This window comes from Orbicella faveolata, unplaced genomic scaffold (genome assembly GCF_042242905.1).
Source record: "Orbicella faveolata isolate gen_17 unplaced genomic scaffold, um_ofav_v1 contig_26, whole genome shotgun sequence".
In the NCBI taxonomy this organism is placed as follows: domain Eukaryota; kingdom Metazoa; phylum Cnidaria; class Anthozoa; order Scleractinia; family Merulinidae; genus Orbicella; species Orbicella faveolata.
The window spans coordinates 8847838-8861082 of record NW_028301554.1 but is presented as its reverse complement, the minus strand read 5'-3'; the positions used below and the strand labels follow the sequence as shown (position 1 = coordinate 8861082).

The 13245-nt window shown below is 39.8% G+C and overlaps 1 protein-coding gene across 1 annotated transcript in view; it reads left to right on the top strand.

Annotated features, from left to right (window-relative positions):
* Window positions 1-13245, top strand: part of LOC110064406 (uncharacterized) — a 35411-nt gene that overhangs the window by 10489 nt on the left and 11677 nt on the right. The window contains exons 4-6 of the mRNA XM_089296173.1: window positions 8875-9065; window positions 11475-11661; window positions 12741-12952. Coding sequence (XP_089152299.1) covers window positions 8875-9065; window positions 11475-11661; window positions 12741-12952 — 590 coding nt within the window. The remainder of the gene's footprint in view (window positions 1-8874; window positions 9066-11474; window positions 11662-12740; window positions 12953-13245) is intronic.

The window sequence follows — 13245 nt, the reverse complement described above, 5'->3', positions numbered from 1 at the left end:
TGCTGAAAAATTTTGATCCCAAGAAGGCAGCATACAAGTCCTGTTGGGTGGGAAGGGGATACTGCTCATCTTCAACAGCTGAGTTGATGGTTACTTTGTAGTCCCCACAAATTCTAACCGATTTGTCAGCTTTTGGCACAACTACTATTGGGCTTACCCGGCCTGATCTGTCAGTTTTAACGATTACCCCATTTTTCTCTAATTTATCCAACTCCTTTTCAACTTCATCTTTTAGTGCATATGGATCCCTACGTGGCTTAATAAATATGGGCTTTGCACCATCTTTCATGGTGATGTGTGCTTCCAACCCTTTCATGCCCTCATAGCTATCTTTGAACAACTCACTGTGTTTAACTAGTAAACCATCAAGTTGACTTTTGGCACTTTCCGACTCGGATCTTGTTAAACTAAATATTTCACCCTACTCAAGCCTTATATGGTTTAACCAATTTCTTCCCAGCAAAGTAGGCTTCTTCTCATAATCAGCTACAATAATTGGCAATGTATATTCATGGCCCTTGTACACTATATCACACAGCATTTCACCACATACTGTAAGGGTTTCACCCGCGTCGATTTTCAATTCAACCTTTGACGGACGAAGTGGAAAATTACTGAATTTCTGAGAATGTATGCTCTTACTCATCATTGAGTAATCAGCTGCAGTGTCTACTTCCATTGCACATGGTGAACCATTTATGGTCATTTCTACAGTATAACTTTTGTTGGTAGGGTTATCTGTACCAACTGCATACACGGAATAAATAACTCATCATTATCATCACAACCTTCTGTGTTTGATTCCAACACACTATGAACATTATCTTTAGCTCCTGGTTGTTTGGTTTTCATGCTAGACTCAACGTCTTTATTCCGACAAACTGATGCAAGGTGACCTACTTTGCTACATTTGTAGCATTTTGCTGACTTAAATTTACACGAGGGTAACATGATTTACTGGTTGCCCAGTAGTTTACAATATGGCCCCATGAGGGTTCCTTGGTGTTTACAGTTTCCAGTTTATTTACTATGCCTTGGCTGTCTCACTTGCACTGACAGGACGGAATTCTTGGGTGTTCTTCTCTCCCATCTCCATTGACTTTGCAATCTGGCACGCTTTCTCAAAAGAAAGATCCTCGGTGTTCAGAAGTTTATTCTGTATTTTGGGATTGTTCAATCTGCACACAAAACGGTCTCTCAGAGCTCGGTTGAGAAGCTCCCCATAGCTACAATGAATCGATAACTTCTTCAAGGCCACAATAAAGTCACTGATGGATTCGTCTTGTTTTTGATAGCAAGTTCCAAAATGAAAACTCTCTGCTATCTCCAATGCCGCTGGATTGTAATGTTTCTCTAATGCTTTGACAATGTCGGCAAAAAGGAGTGTCTTTTGGTTTCACTAGTGCCAGCAGATTGCTCAGGGTAGAATATGCTTCGGGTCCAATCTCGGTCAGGAAGATAGCACGTTTTCTATTTGCAACTGCGAGATTGGCTTCCTCGTTACCCTCGCCTGTTTCTTCCATGATATTATTTGCCATGAAGAACATTTCCATTCTTTCCACATAGGAACGAAAAGTCTCTCGCTCATGGCTGAACTCGCCGACACGAGCAAACAGCCCAATTCCCGTAATTTTGATAGCACGTGCTCAAACTTTGATTAAGTTGCCTCGGTCGAAAACAAACCTTTTTCCTGACACAGAAAAAATCAAAACTTCACTGGATTGCTCATGCGTATTCGTGCATGTAGAGTATCCCATCCTCGTCGCCAAAATGAAACATATATACTTGCAAACGTATGGCTTGGTAGCATAACAGCACAAGTTCACGAGGCTTGTTTAACACGACAACTTTATTCTCTAAGCATCTTGGGTAATACAACAGCTTAACACAACTTCCGGTTACGAATATATTACACCTGAGCTGTGCCTAAGTTGTTCGTAAATTGTGCTTAAGTCTTGCCTAAGCTGTGCCCAAGTTGTGCCTAGAGTTGTGGGTCCAAAGACTGTGCCTAAGTTGTGCCAAATCGTGGGTAATCGTGGCAAAGTTGAGTGATAAAGAGCTCTAAAAGTATTCTTCAAACTAACCTGTGTGAGACCTATAATACAATATCCATTATTTGATATAATGAATTTTAAACAGCATTCTATTCAATCTCTAACCATTTCCCGATGTGTTATAATTCTTATTTACAACTGAGATTCAATGGTCATTGAACTACTCACGAGAGGCAGTATAAGTGTTACATTGCATCTGTTTTAAGTGTGCCTAAACTGTGCGTGGGCTGTGCCTAAGCTGTGCTAAACAGGCCTTGAAATGTGTCTTGCCTGTGCCTAAACCGTGCCCTATTTGTGCCTTCTTCGATTTTACCCTGTGCTGTTGCACCAAAACCGTGCCTTTCTCTGAAGAGCGAATCAGAGCTTGGCTATGATTATCCCTCTTGGTGATTTACCACGAAGGCTTTTTTTTATTTAGTCCGATGAGGGATCCTTCTGAGGGATTCTTTTTACTTGTAACATTTTCAAGAGCAAGAGAAAACTTTGATAATGCAAGTTATACGTGTACGGTAATTAATAATGTAACATTCCCAGTCCTGGTTCGGTAGTTGTCGTTTGTCAGATATTGAAGCATGCATACCATGACAAGTTACTACAATAAATAATTGGCAAATTTCTACAGTGATATTCCTTAAGATTTTCATTTCTAAAAAAATTGTTGTAAGATCTTAATATTGGTTTGCTTTGTGAGTGACAGTAGTTTTGCAGGATCTTGAAACATGCACATACATGCACTATGATGAGTGACCACAATCAATAATTGACTGATTACTAAAAGCAATTTTCCTTCATTTCTCGTAATTTCCTTCATTTCTTGTGGTTTTGAGATCTGACGGGTGGGTGAACCACCTCATACGGTTCGATGTAACACGAAAGAAGTAATCACGCAGATTAATGTTTTGTTCATCAGAACTGGTGGGTGACACGCCTCATACAGTTTGATGTAACAGTTACATGAAAGAAATAATCACCCAGAACAATGTTTTGTCCATCAGAACTGGCGGGTGACACGCCTCATACAGTTTGATGTAACAGTTAGTTGAAAGAAATAATCACGCAGATTAATGTTTTGTTCATCAGAACTGGTGGGTGACACGCCTCATACAGTTTGATGTAACAGTTACATGAAAGAAATAATCACGCAGATTAATGTTTTGTCCGTCAGAACTGTTTAGTGACACGCCTGCTACGGTTTGATGTAACTGTTACATGAAAGAAATAATCACGCAGATTAATGTTTTGTTCATCAGAACTGGCGGGTGACACGCCTCATACAGTTTGATGTAACATGAAAGAAATAATCACGCAGATTATAGTGTTGTGTTTATCAGAACTGGTGGGTGACACACCTGAAATGTCATGTAACACAGCGTTCCTGGTAGTCATTTGATAGCGCACCAGGCATGCGCCGATGGTGAGCATGCATTTCCACCAGAAATGTTCCTTGATATTTTCAATTCCATATTCAGTAGTTGTCATTTCTAGGAATTTGGTTGTGAGATCTTGATTGATTTTGGTGCACTTAGTGTGTGACGGCACTTTTGCAAGATCCTAAAACATGCACAGTATACCATGATGAGTGGCCACATTCAATAATGGGCCCATTTTTCCTTCAAATGTTATTTTTCCTATTCAGTGGTTGTCATTTCTTGTTACAATTTGTTTTGAGATCTTTTGGTGCACTTTGTCAGTGGAGCCAGTTACTAGAAGCAAGTTACATGTGCCTTGAAATTTTCATTTTAATATTCAGTAGGTGTAATGTTTGGGGATTTGATTGTCAGACCTTCATTCTTGGCTACTTTGTGAGTGATGGCATGTTTTGCCATAAGGAGTGATCCCAATCAATAATAATTACATGTAATGTTAACCAATTGATTTATTACATGTAGTTGTTGCTTTCAGTGATTTGATTACTTCTGGCAAATTTTTAAGTGATGAACTTTTGCCAGAACTTACATTGTACATAGGTACATGTAATATAGAACTCACCTGCTGTTATCTAGATACAATGTTAACTAAATCTACCACAGTTGAGATCCATTGTGTTTTGTATGTACGTGCAAAGCTCGAGTGAAAAGAAATTGTAAGACGTTTTCAAAAGGGGGATGCAAATTATGTTGATTGCATTAAATTTCCATTAGGCTAGATTTATAAAATAATAGTGTAAAAATAGTGCAATATTTTAAATCTGTTTTTAAAGCAGGCACTGCTGTCATTATTTAAAACTACTCTTTAAATAGTATACTCACCTGATTGAAATGTAAAACTTTGTTTAAAACAGACTGTTTTGGTTGTATTCTAAAACTTTATAACATTAATTGCTATTTCAAATAGGTTTCAAGCATCCTATTCAAAACATATTTTCCCCTCTTCACATCTCAGCTACATTCTAAATGTGCTGTTTAAAAATCTGTTTTATGAAGTTACGTTGTCAAATACATTTTAAATATCCTATTTAAAGACTATTTTTTGCACTGATAATTTGCAAAATACTTTTTAAATTTACGACCATTGCAAACATAAGATTCAATACAGTGTTTAACAATTTTTAAACTGTTTGAACGAAATCTGTGTTGCCATAGTCTTAAAATAGGTTGTAAATCCCCTATTTCAACCCTGTTTTCAACTCAAACTACATTAAAAACAGAGGGAAAATCATTCCAATGTCATGAATTACGTTTAACTATAATTGAAATACATCACAAACAAGAAGCAAAATTTTGAATTTCTTACAAAATAGCACAAAAAATACCCTATGGTGACTTCAAAATACTGTTTAAATCGTCAAAATACTTTCAAAACAGTTTAAAATCAGTTTAAAAATACAGCTGGTTTGGTACATTAATTATAATATGCCACTTTTAGGAGCACAATCCATCAAGGCCTCCTCCTACCTGAGGTCATCCCTCAAGTTATTTGTAGACATTGTACTCAGTTCTTCCGCGGATATTACTCGCGCGTTGCGTGGATGTTTTCGTGGAGGATCTGTTTATGTCGTTTCGTTTCGTTTCAAAGCAAAGGGAAACCTCCAACGCCGTGGGGATGTCTTCTTTGATATTTTGATTACAAGCAAGGGAGCTTCGGCTCTCGGTTTGTTTTAATACATTTCGAAACGTTAATAGGAGTTTAAATAAGAGACGGATGTCCCCTGCGCAAACAATAACAAATGAATGAACGGCAGAGAAATGTTTAGACAGACGAGTGCAAAGGAAACAAACGCCGAAACACAAGCTAGGCAACTGAACAAACAGATGGTCGAAAGTGCAGGCAGACGCTCGCTGCCTAAGCAGCAAAAAGCAGTTTAAGCAGCAATGGCAACAACGCCAAAGGCAATGATGATTAAAAAAAAAAGGACTTAATATTCAACCTACGAATCTCGCAAGAGTTTAGATTCATTCAATTTGTCTTTACTGTCAGAAATATCTCAAACAGAATATGTAAGACATCGTCAAAATTCGAAAAATAAATTTTAAAAATTGGCCGTCGTATAGTTCACGCTCTCTCGAATGTGCGGAATGTGGCTATTTCACGTTGTTGGTTTGCGACCTTTTGTAAACAACGGCAAAGAAATGAACAAAGAATTATAACGCAAGCTTACACAGCCATTGTGTTCGTTTCCGTTGCCGTTTCCGTTAAAGTTTGCTTAATTAAACTCCCTAAAACCGAATGAACGGGTAAATAATGAACAGCCAAACGAGCACAAAACAAACGAAAGCCCGGCCGAACAAAAAGACGGCTGAGGGTGCTGGAAACATCTCTGCTATGAAACGAAATCAAAACATATAAAATGACGTTCCCTCCGCTTCGTCTCAGGTAGTGGCTTCGGCTGTCCACGCATCGCGCGATTAACATTCTCGGAAGAACTGGATACCACGTCTGAAAATAACTTAAGAGGGATTACCTTGGGTGGAAGGCCTGTATGGGGGATTTACTCTCTTACCTTGATAATCTCTTGACCTTATTTATTACCAAAACGGCTAAAAACCCTACTCTGTGGGGCCGCACATACCTGTATAGCCCATATAAGGGAGTACCTCCGGGCACCCTCCCTTGAGTCCCATACCAGTAGGAGTACATGTCCCATCACTTAACTGTATGTTTGGCGAGCCGGAGAAATGAAAGACAAACTAGTTCCATGGCCAATAATTCTGGTGCCTTCAGAAATAAAGGGAAGGGTGCTAGTCCTATAAGGAACTGAGTGAGAAATCGTCCTCTCAGCATCAGTGCACGCTTTGATATGGTCGTTTTTTTGGAAGGTTTCTTGGCCCTATCTTTTGATTTTCTTCATTTTATTCATGGGTCGACCATTAACGGCTGATAACGCGAAAGAAAAAAGTGAATTTCAGTTACATATGCGCTTCCTCTGCTGTATCGGCAACTACTTATATTTTCTGAGGAAAAGTAGGTAAAAATTGAAAAGGTGCAACGATTGTCGTCGTTCGGTCATACTGATAAGATTACACTAGCCCAAAAATTGAATCAATGGGTGACTTTTTCAATTTTTCTTGCCAAATCTATTGATCGGCACGCGCCCTCCTTAGCTGGTAATTGGTCACGTTACAACTTGTGTGACATTGTGACAAAGGCTACTGCAGATTTCGTTACAGAAACGGATCCCGATGTTCATTAAATGCGCTGCATAAGCGCTGATACTAAAATACAAGCATTAAGCATCAAACAGAATTAAAGCCCATTCATCGCAAAACATAGTTCCATTCAAGCGTGTCGTGTTTATTGGAGTCCATTTGACGAAAGCACTTCTCAGTCATCAACTGGCAAGTGTTTGTTGTTGATGTTTTTTAAATTCGGCCACACAGCCCTCAAGTTCCCAATAGCCAAGGCTAGTAGTAGTACAGGATTCAGTTGCCATTAAATGAGAAATAAAAACTTACGACTTTCGTCTTCTCCTAGTGTTACTTCGATCTGCGGCAGAATTTACGGAAGGAACTTATCGGGACGACGGCTACGGTTAATTTTTGCAGACCGCCATTATTTCTTTTTTGGAATATCTCGCAAGTCTTGAGAATTGATTAACTTAAACGCAACTTTCACCTCAAAACTGGATCTACAGTGTATCCAAGTATTAAAGGAAGCTATTTGCCACTTCTCAGAAGGTCAACAAACGAACCTGAACGGCAGAAGAAGTATTTTCACCGAGTGCAATGGTTATGCAAATGAACTTTAACACCAGCGATAGTTATGTAAATATACTGACTGTGGCAGATTTTAATCTGCTGTCGCGTGCAATCCAAGAAGATACGCAGTGGTTTGAACTTATAGAACGGTTTATTGAGGTAAGAAATTTGCTGGGAGGTGTTTTTTAGCCCTCATTTAGACCCAACTTTTGAGATTTTCTCCCTCAAATTTCACTAAATTTTAGTAGTTGAACAAAGGCCTCAGAGTAGGGTGTCTTCCAGCCTCGCTGGTAAGCTTAGAATTTTCCGAAAAGTTTCCATATTTCGTCAGTCAAAGAAATGAATGTACCTTAGAATTTGTATGAAAACGAAATTCTGTGAGCTGCATTTTAGGGGACGTAGCACGCTTCACAAAATCGTTGAATTGTACCTTTATGATCACGGTCGGCAACCTCCACTCGGCCAAAATTCAATTTTGGCTCGTAGCAAAGCAAAAATGAGAAATTAAAAAAGAATAAATTGCTTTTTTATATATATATCTGCCAAACCCTTTTCACGGACAAAAAATGAGGGAAAATTATTTTTGGTCTCGAGGTTGAGTGGACCGCTTTTAGCGGGACTGCCACTTAATACTCTGTTTTTAGTGAATCTTACTTCCTTTACGATGGTCCAAATTACGTTTGTTAGTAATAAGATTTTAGAAGTATACTTGAATGGGGGACCGGAAATTTTTCTCTTGATCTAATATATAAACACTAATTTCATTAATTTGCAGTACCCTTACCCCCGGACAATAGGGGGACGTTTGCTCCAGGGGGTTGGGCATATGAAATTTTACTCCTGCTAAATTATGGTATAATCACAGGTGCCGAAGCTTGCAAATGTGCGGCCTTGTACATACAATAGTACTTAGGTTATGCAGCGGTCCAAATTTAAAGATTTGTTCTCGACTTGGTTCCCGTGAGGTTTCTAAGCTTTTTTATTCCAATTTAAGAGGTTTTTAACTTCACTGTTTTGTCGTCTATATATCCTAAATATCACATAATTCGGCCTGGAAACCTCATGCACGGGAACTAAGAAAACACACACCTGAAGCAAGGTGAGGTTATCTTTATTCATACTACTACGTATTGTTTTAGTTTTAAGAATATAACCATTTTTCCGAATCAAATCCTTAAATTTGGACTGTTACGTAACCTGATTACTACTGTATGTACAGGGGCTTGATCCACCCGTTGTATAATAACAATTTGCGAATGCATCCCTGTATTTGTAGGTTATCATTTCCATTTTTTAACTGATTTTGTTTCAAAATCTGGTCATTCTATTTCGTTGTTGTGAAGATCGCTTCGGGAAGGGGCGGGGGGGGGGGGGGGTTGGGGTTGGGGGCTCTTTACAAAGTTTTATACCGGGAGGCTCCGCCCCCGAGGTCCAACCCCTTACACTTTTTTGGTTCAAAAGTTAGTCATGACAATTCCTCTCGTGCTCGAATACAACATTTTGTTTGGAGAGCACTCAAGAAGCTAGTTGCTCTATCTGTGCTGTCCCTCAAGCAACTCTTATGCTTCTTCCCGCGTGCATCATAATTCGATAATGCACGCTGAAGCATGACAATTGCTTACGAGTGTCACAAGTTAGTCAGTTTTAGTGGTTTGGTGCGAAACGTCATTTACCTTTCTTTGTAGCAAAGACTTTTTGAGAATTAACGACGGGACGGGTAAAATACTTGGTGTGTACTGTGGTAACAAGACCGTCGACCAAAGACTTCTTGTGACTGGAGACAAAGTGGAAATAATATTTCACTCAGACGGAGAGATTGAGCAAAGAGGATATCTGCTAAATTTCACTCTGGTTTCATTGCCCTCGGTTTCAAACGGTGAGTGGGACCATAAAGAAGCTGATGAGTAGTATAGGGCGCTTGTTTGGTCGGTAACCAATCACAGAGCGCCATACAGCACAGATGATCGCTCTCGACCGATCAGAACGCGATGCATCTCATTAGATGACGTAGTTGATTTTCGTGCATCTAATTGTCCTATAAAAATGGCGGCGTCCAATTAGAAACTAGTATTTGGAAAACAGCCCACCAGCCTCGACAGAGGACCTGGGATCGGTCTCACAGATTTCCATGGCGACCAGAAAAGTTAAATAAATAATAAGACACTTACAGTGTCGCGAGGGCCTCGATGACAGTAGTCCGTCTTGCATGCGGCCATGATGAAGACTCAGTGACTTGGGTCCGAGGTCTGACTATAGGGAGGCTGTCCCAAAGCATCATGGGGCAAAGACATTATCGGGAACCAGTCAGAGAAGACCGCGACGTCAGCATACATAATGAGATACTTACAGTTGTGTTGGCTTCCCCAGTCCCCCTTTCTTAAGGAGAGCACTCAACCCTAAGATCTCACCATTGTGGGTACTTCCCGAGGGTTGGTTACCCCGGCTCGAGTACACCAAGTTCATCTCCCACTTAAATAATTTCTAACATTTCAGTTAAAGGTGACATTTATTTATGATAATACATTGTTCGTGGCTAGTCTTATGCAGCTCGTTTCGTCCCCGCCAAGGGACTCATCAGAGACCTTTCTGCCTCGCAAACTCGTTGGGCATCACGCCCAAATTCCCGTTCGCTAACAAAATGATGACGGCAATCTCGCCTTATATCGCGTGAGGATTCCCGACCGCATTTCATTTCCACGAGAAAAACTGGAACACGAGTTTTCTGCAAAACTAAGAGCAATAGTGTGGTAAGAGACAAAGGCTCTTGAGCATGATAATTTTCAATAGGCCGTAATGAATGTAAACATTGTCATAAAAATTTGGCGTCTTTAGCCACAAGTTCGCGGACTCTCTTTAACCCTATCCAGACCGGACTTTTTGGCTTTTTAAGATCTTCTAGTGACTGGAAACCAAGTGAAAATGTTATCAGATCAGACGACTAGGTTGAAGAAAGTGGATATCGGTTAGTCTTCACTCTGGTTTCATCAGCCCCGGTTTCACCAGCCTCGGTTTCACCACCCTTATTTGCTTTTACTCGGGTGGGACGATAAAGAAGCTGACTAAGCTTATCAAGTTCACCAAGTTTATCTACCTCCTCAAGCAGTTTAAAGACTGTATCAAAGACCTTTACTGGTTAAAATAATTTATTAGATACATCTCTAAAGACACAAGTGACAATGGAACCAAATTTAGCACACAGTTAGGTTTTAACGTCCTTAGCATTTTGAGGTAGACTTAGTACCTCTGACGGGTCACGTGAAATGTCAAGTGACATTTAGCAGAAAATAACAAATATTTGACCAACTGGTGGCGGCTTTTAGCAAAAATCATTCAACAAAAACGGGTTTTAGATGCAGTTCAATGCAGTTCAGTGTAGTTCAATTATTTCCATCCTCTCACGTTTGGAATGACCATGCTGAGAATGGAATGACCATCCAAGTTTTTGCGGAAAAAGGTTTTAGGGTCAAAGGTCATTTTTTCAAGAAAATTCGACTTTTGATCATCTATATTTTCTCAAAACGAAATCAAGGAAGATCATTCCAAACGTAGCAAGGTAGATAATTTAAATTTGCGTAGATAAAGCTCATTTATTGATTAATACGTGTAAAATTCGCCACGAATTCGCCGATTTACTAAATTTTAATGAAATAATAACGTTTAAAAGAACGTTTAAAAGGTCATGAACTTGTGGCGTCTAAAGTTACAGGCTCGCAGATACTCTTTAGCCCTATTCAGACCGAGCTAATGGACTTTTTGAGGTCTTCTTTGACCGATGGGGGATCGGAGGGAAGGTGGAGGGGTTTCTGAGGCCAACACCCCGTTACTCTTGGAGTATTAAAGTCATTACTGATCACAAATCTTGTACGTTTTATAACACGTCCCAAACTTTCCTCTACGAGGTCCCTGTCATAGAATGGATCTCCCACCTTGGATTTTTACTAAAGTTTTTTTTACTAAACGCTGGAAAATTGCGAAAATTTGCTCGCAATATTTTCTCTTTTTTGACAGTTTATATCTTTCCAATGATGTCTTTCATTTTCAACAGCACTAGCAGTCTCAATTATCATGAACTGTGGACAGTTGCAAGCGCGATATGATTAAAGCAAAACAGGACGACACGCTTTTTCATTGTGTAAAAAAATGTAATTTTACAAGTTGGAGTTATGACTTCCTTCAATTATGACAACCTTGGGAATGTTGATCATCCAGTTATTTCCAATGTAGTCCTCAAACATTATTTAAACTCCCAGCCTCCTTAAGATAGAAATTTCTTATCCTTTTTTAGTGCCTACGGAAAGGAATTCTGGTCAACCCTCACAAGAAACCGCTGGTCAACCAACACAAGAAACCGCGATCTCCAATGAAAGGATGATTTACATCGCATCTGGTATCGCCGTCATTCTGTTGCTGGTGCTATGTTTTATTCTAGGTTTCTGGTGCCACAGACGGTCTTGTCACAAGCGAATCAAAAGGTTATTCACTGTTGTTGTTACCTCGTATTTAAGATGAAACATGATAAATTCGTTGGTTATTGCAAAACTGGGACAATTAACAGGAAAGATTCTGAATGTTATGGCATTTTACAGCTAAAAACTGCATCTATACGTTAATTACAGCCGGTTGCATTCTCAGCAGGCGCTGTTTTGAGACGTAATAGAGACCTTGCCTCTTTTTTGCTTAAATTTATTCACCTAACAGCAAAGAAAACCTTACTATTATAAATTGACCCTACATATATAACATATGCGTACCACAAGACAAACATAGTTTAACTTTGAAATATGATGTTCAGACAAGAAATCGGATGTGAAATGACTTAGCAAAATGATGGGAGGCGCAGTGGCCCAATGGTTAGTTGGGGAGCAGTGGAAGAAAAAAGAGAGATAGAAAAAATAAGAGACGAGTGTGGTACGTAGACCCGATTTCCAGCCGTTTTGTAAGCCCGCGTTCTTTGCACCTTGGGAGGAGGATAAACAACCGCACTCCCAACACGGCTGAAAATCGAGCCTATGTGGTACGGAAAAGCCAGAGAACAATCGTTCACTCCTCCCACCAAGCCCCTCTCTCCTTCTTTCGCTAGCCATTTTTCGTGCTGTACCCCAACTAACTACCTAAGCGCGTTGGACTTGGGATCTGCTGGCGGTCCATGTTGGTACGTTGGCTGGGGTCACTGCGTTGTGTTCCTGGGTAAGAAATCTATTTGGGAATCTCTCCAGCTCGGGATATTTTAAAATGGATGACGCCAAAGTGCCAGGTCAACCTGAGGATATGTGCGGAGGTAGCCTGCAATGGGCTAGCATGTTATCTATAGGCAATAACAATACCTCTCGCTCGGAAGCCGGGATAGCTTTAATGGTATATGCTTAACTGCAGCCCTAACCATTGCAGAACTTGGTATCCAATTTAGAAGTTAATGACAAAATGCAGAATGGCTGTTTCATCGTCAAGCTCTAAGATGTTCATCTTTTAATTAAGCAGCAAGATTTAAGTAAAATAATAGCCTACTGCGCTATACTACTTGTGTATAAACTATTTTGCCATCTGTCCACAGATCAGCTCGTTCAGCTCGCGAAATTGTCCCGCTTGACAAGTGGGAACTCCTTCCCGAGGAAATAAAATACGAAGAGGAGCTGGGTCGAGGAGCATTTGGTGTGGTTTACAAAGCAACTCTAAAGAGGCGAGTTGGAATAGAAGTGTTTGATACTGAAAAAACATTGAAGCCCGAGGAATCATGCCAGCTGGTCGCAGTCAAAGAACTGCAAGGTAATTGCAATCATTATGCAAAATCATGTATAAAAGGGCGAATCGTCACACAACTTGCTAATTGGTTTGGTCCGTTGTCTTTAAAATACACCTGAAAGAGATTTAAATTCTCGGTGATATGCAAAATACTTAAAGGAGTCCAGTCACGGTATTTTGAGTTATTTTGGCCACATACAAAATTACCTTTAAATGGTAGGAAACCTGAAAATAACAGTTTAATAACATAGAAAAACACGAAAGAGATAATGATAAACCATAGAGGAACAAGGATGGCTAAGGATGGAGAAGGTTAA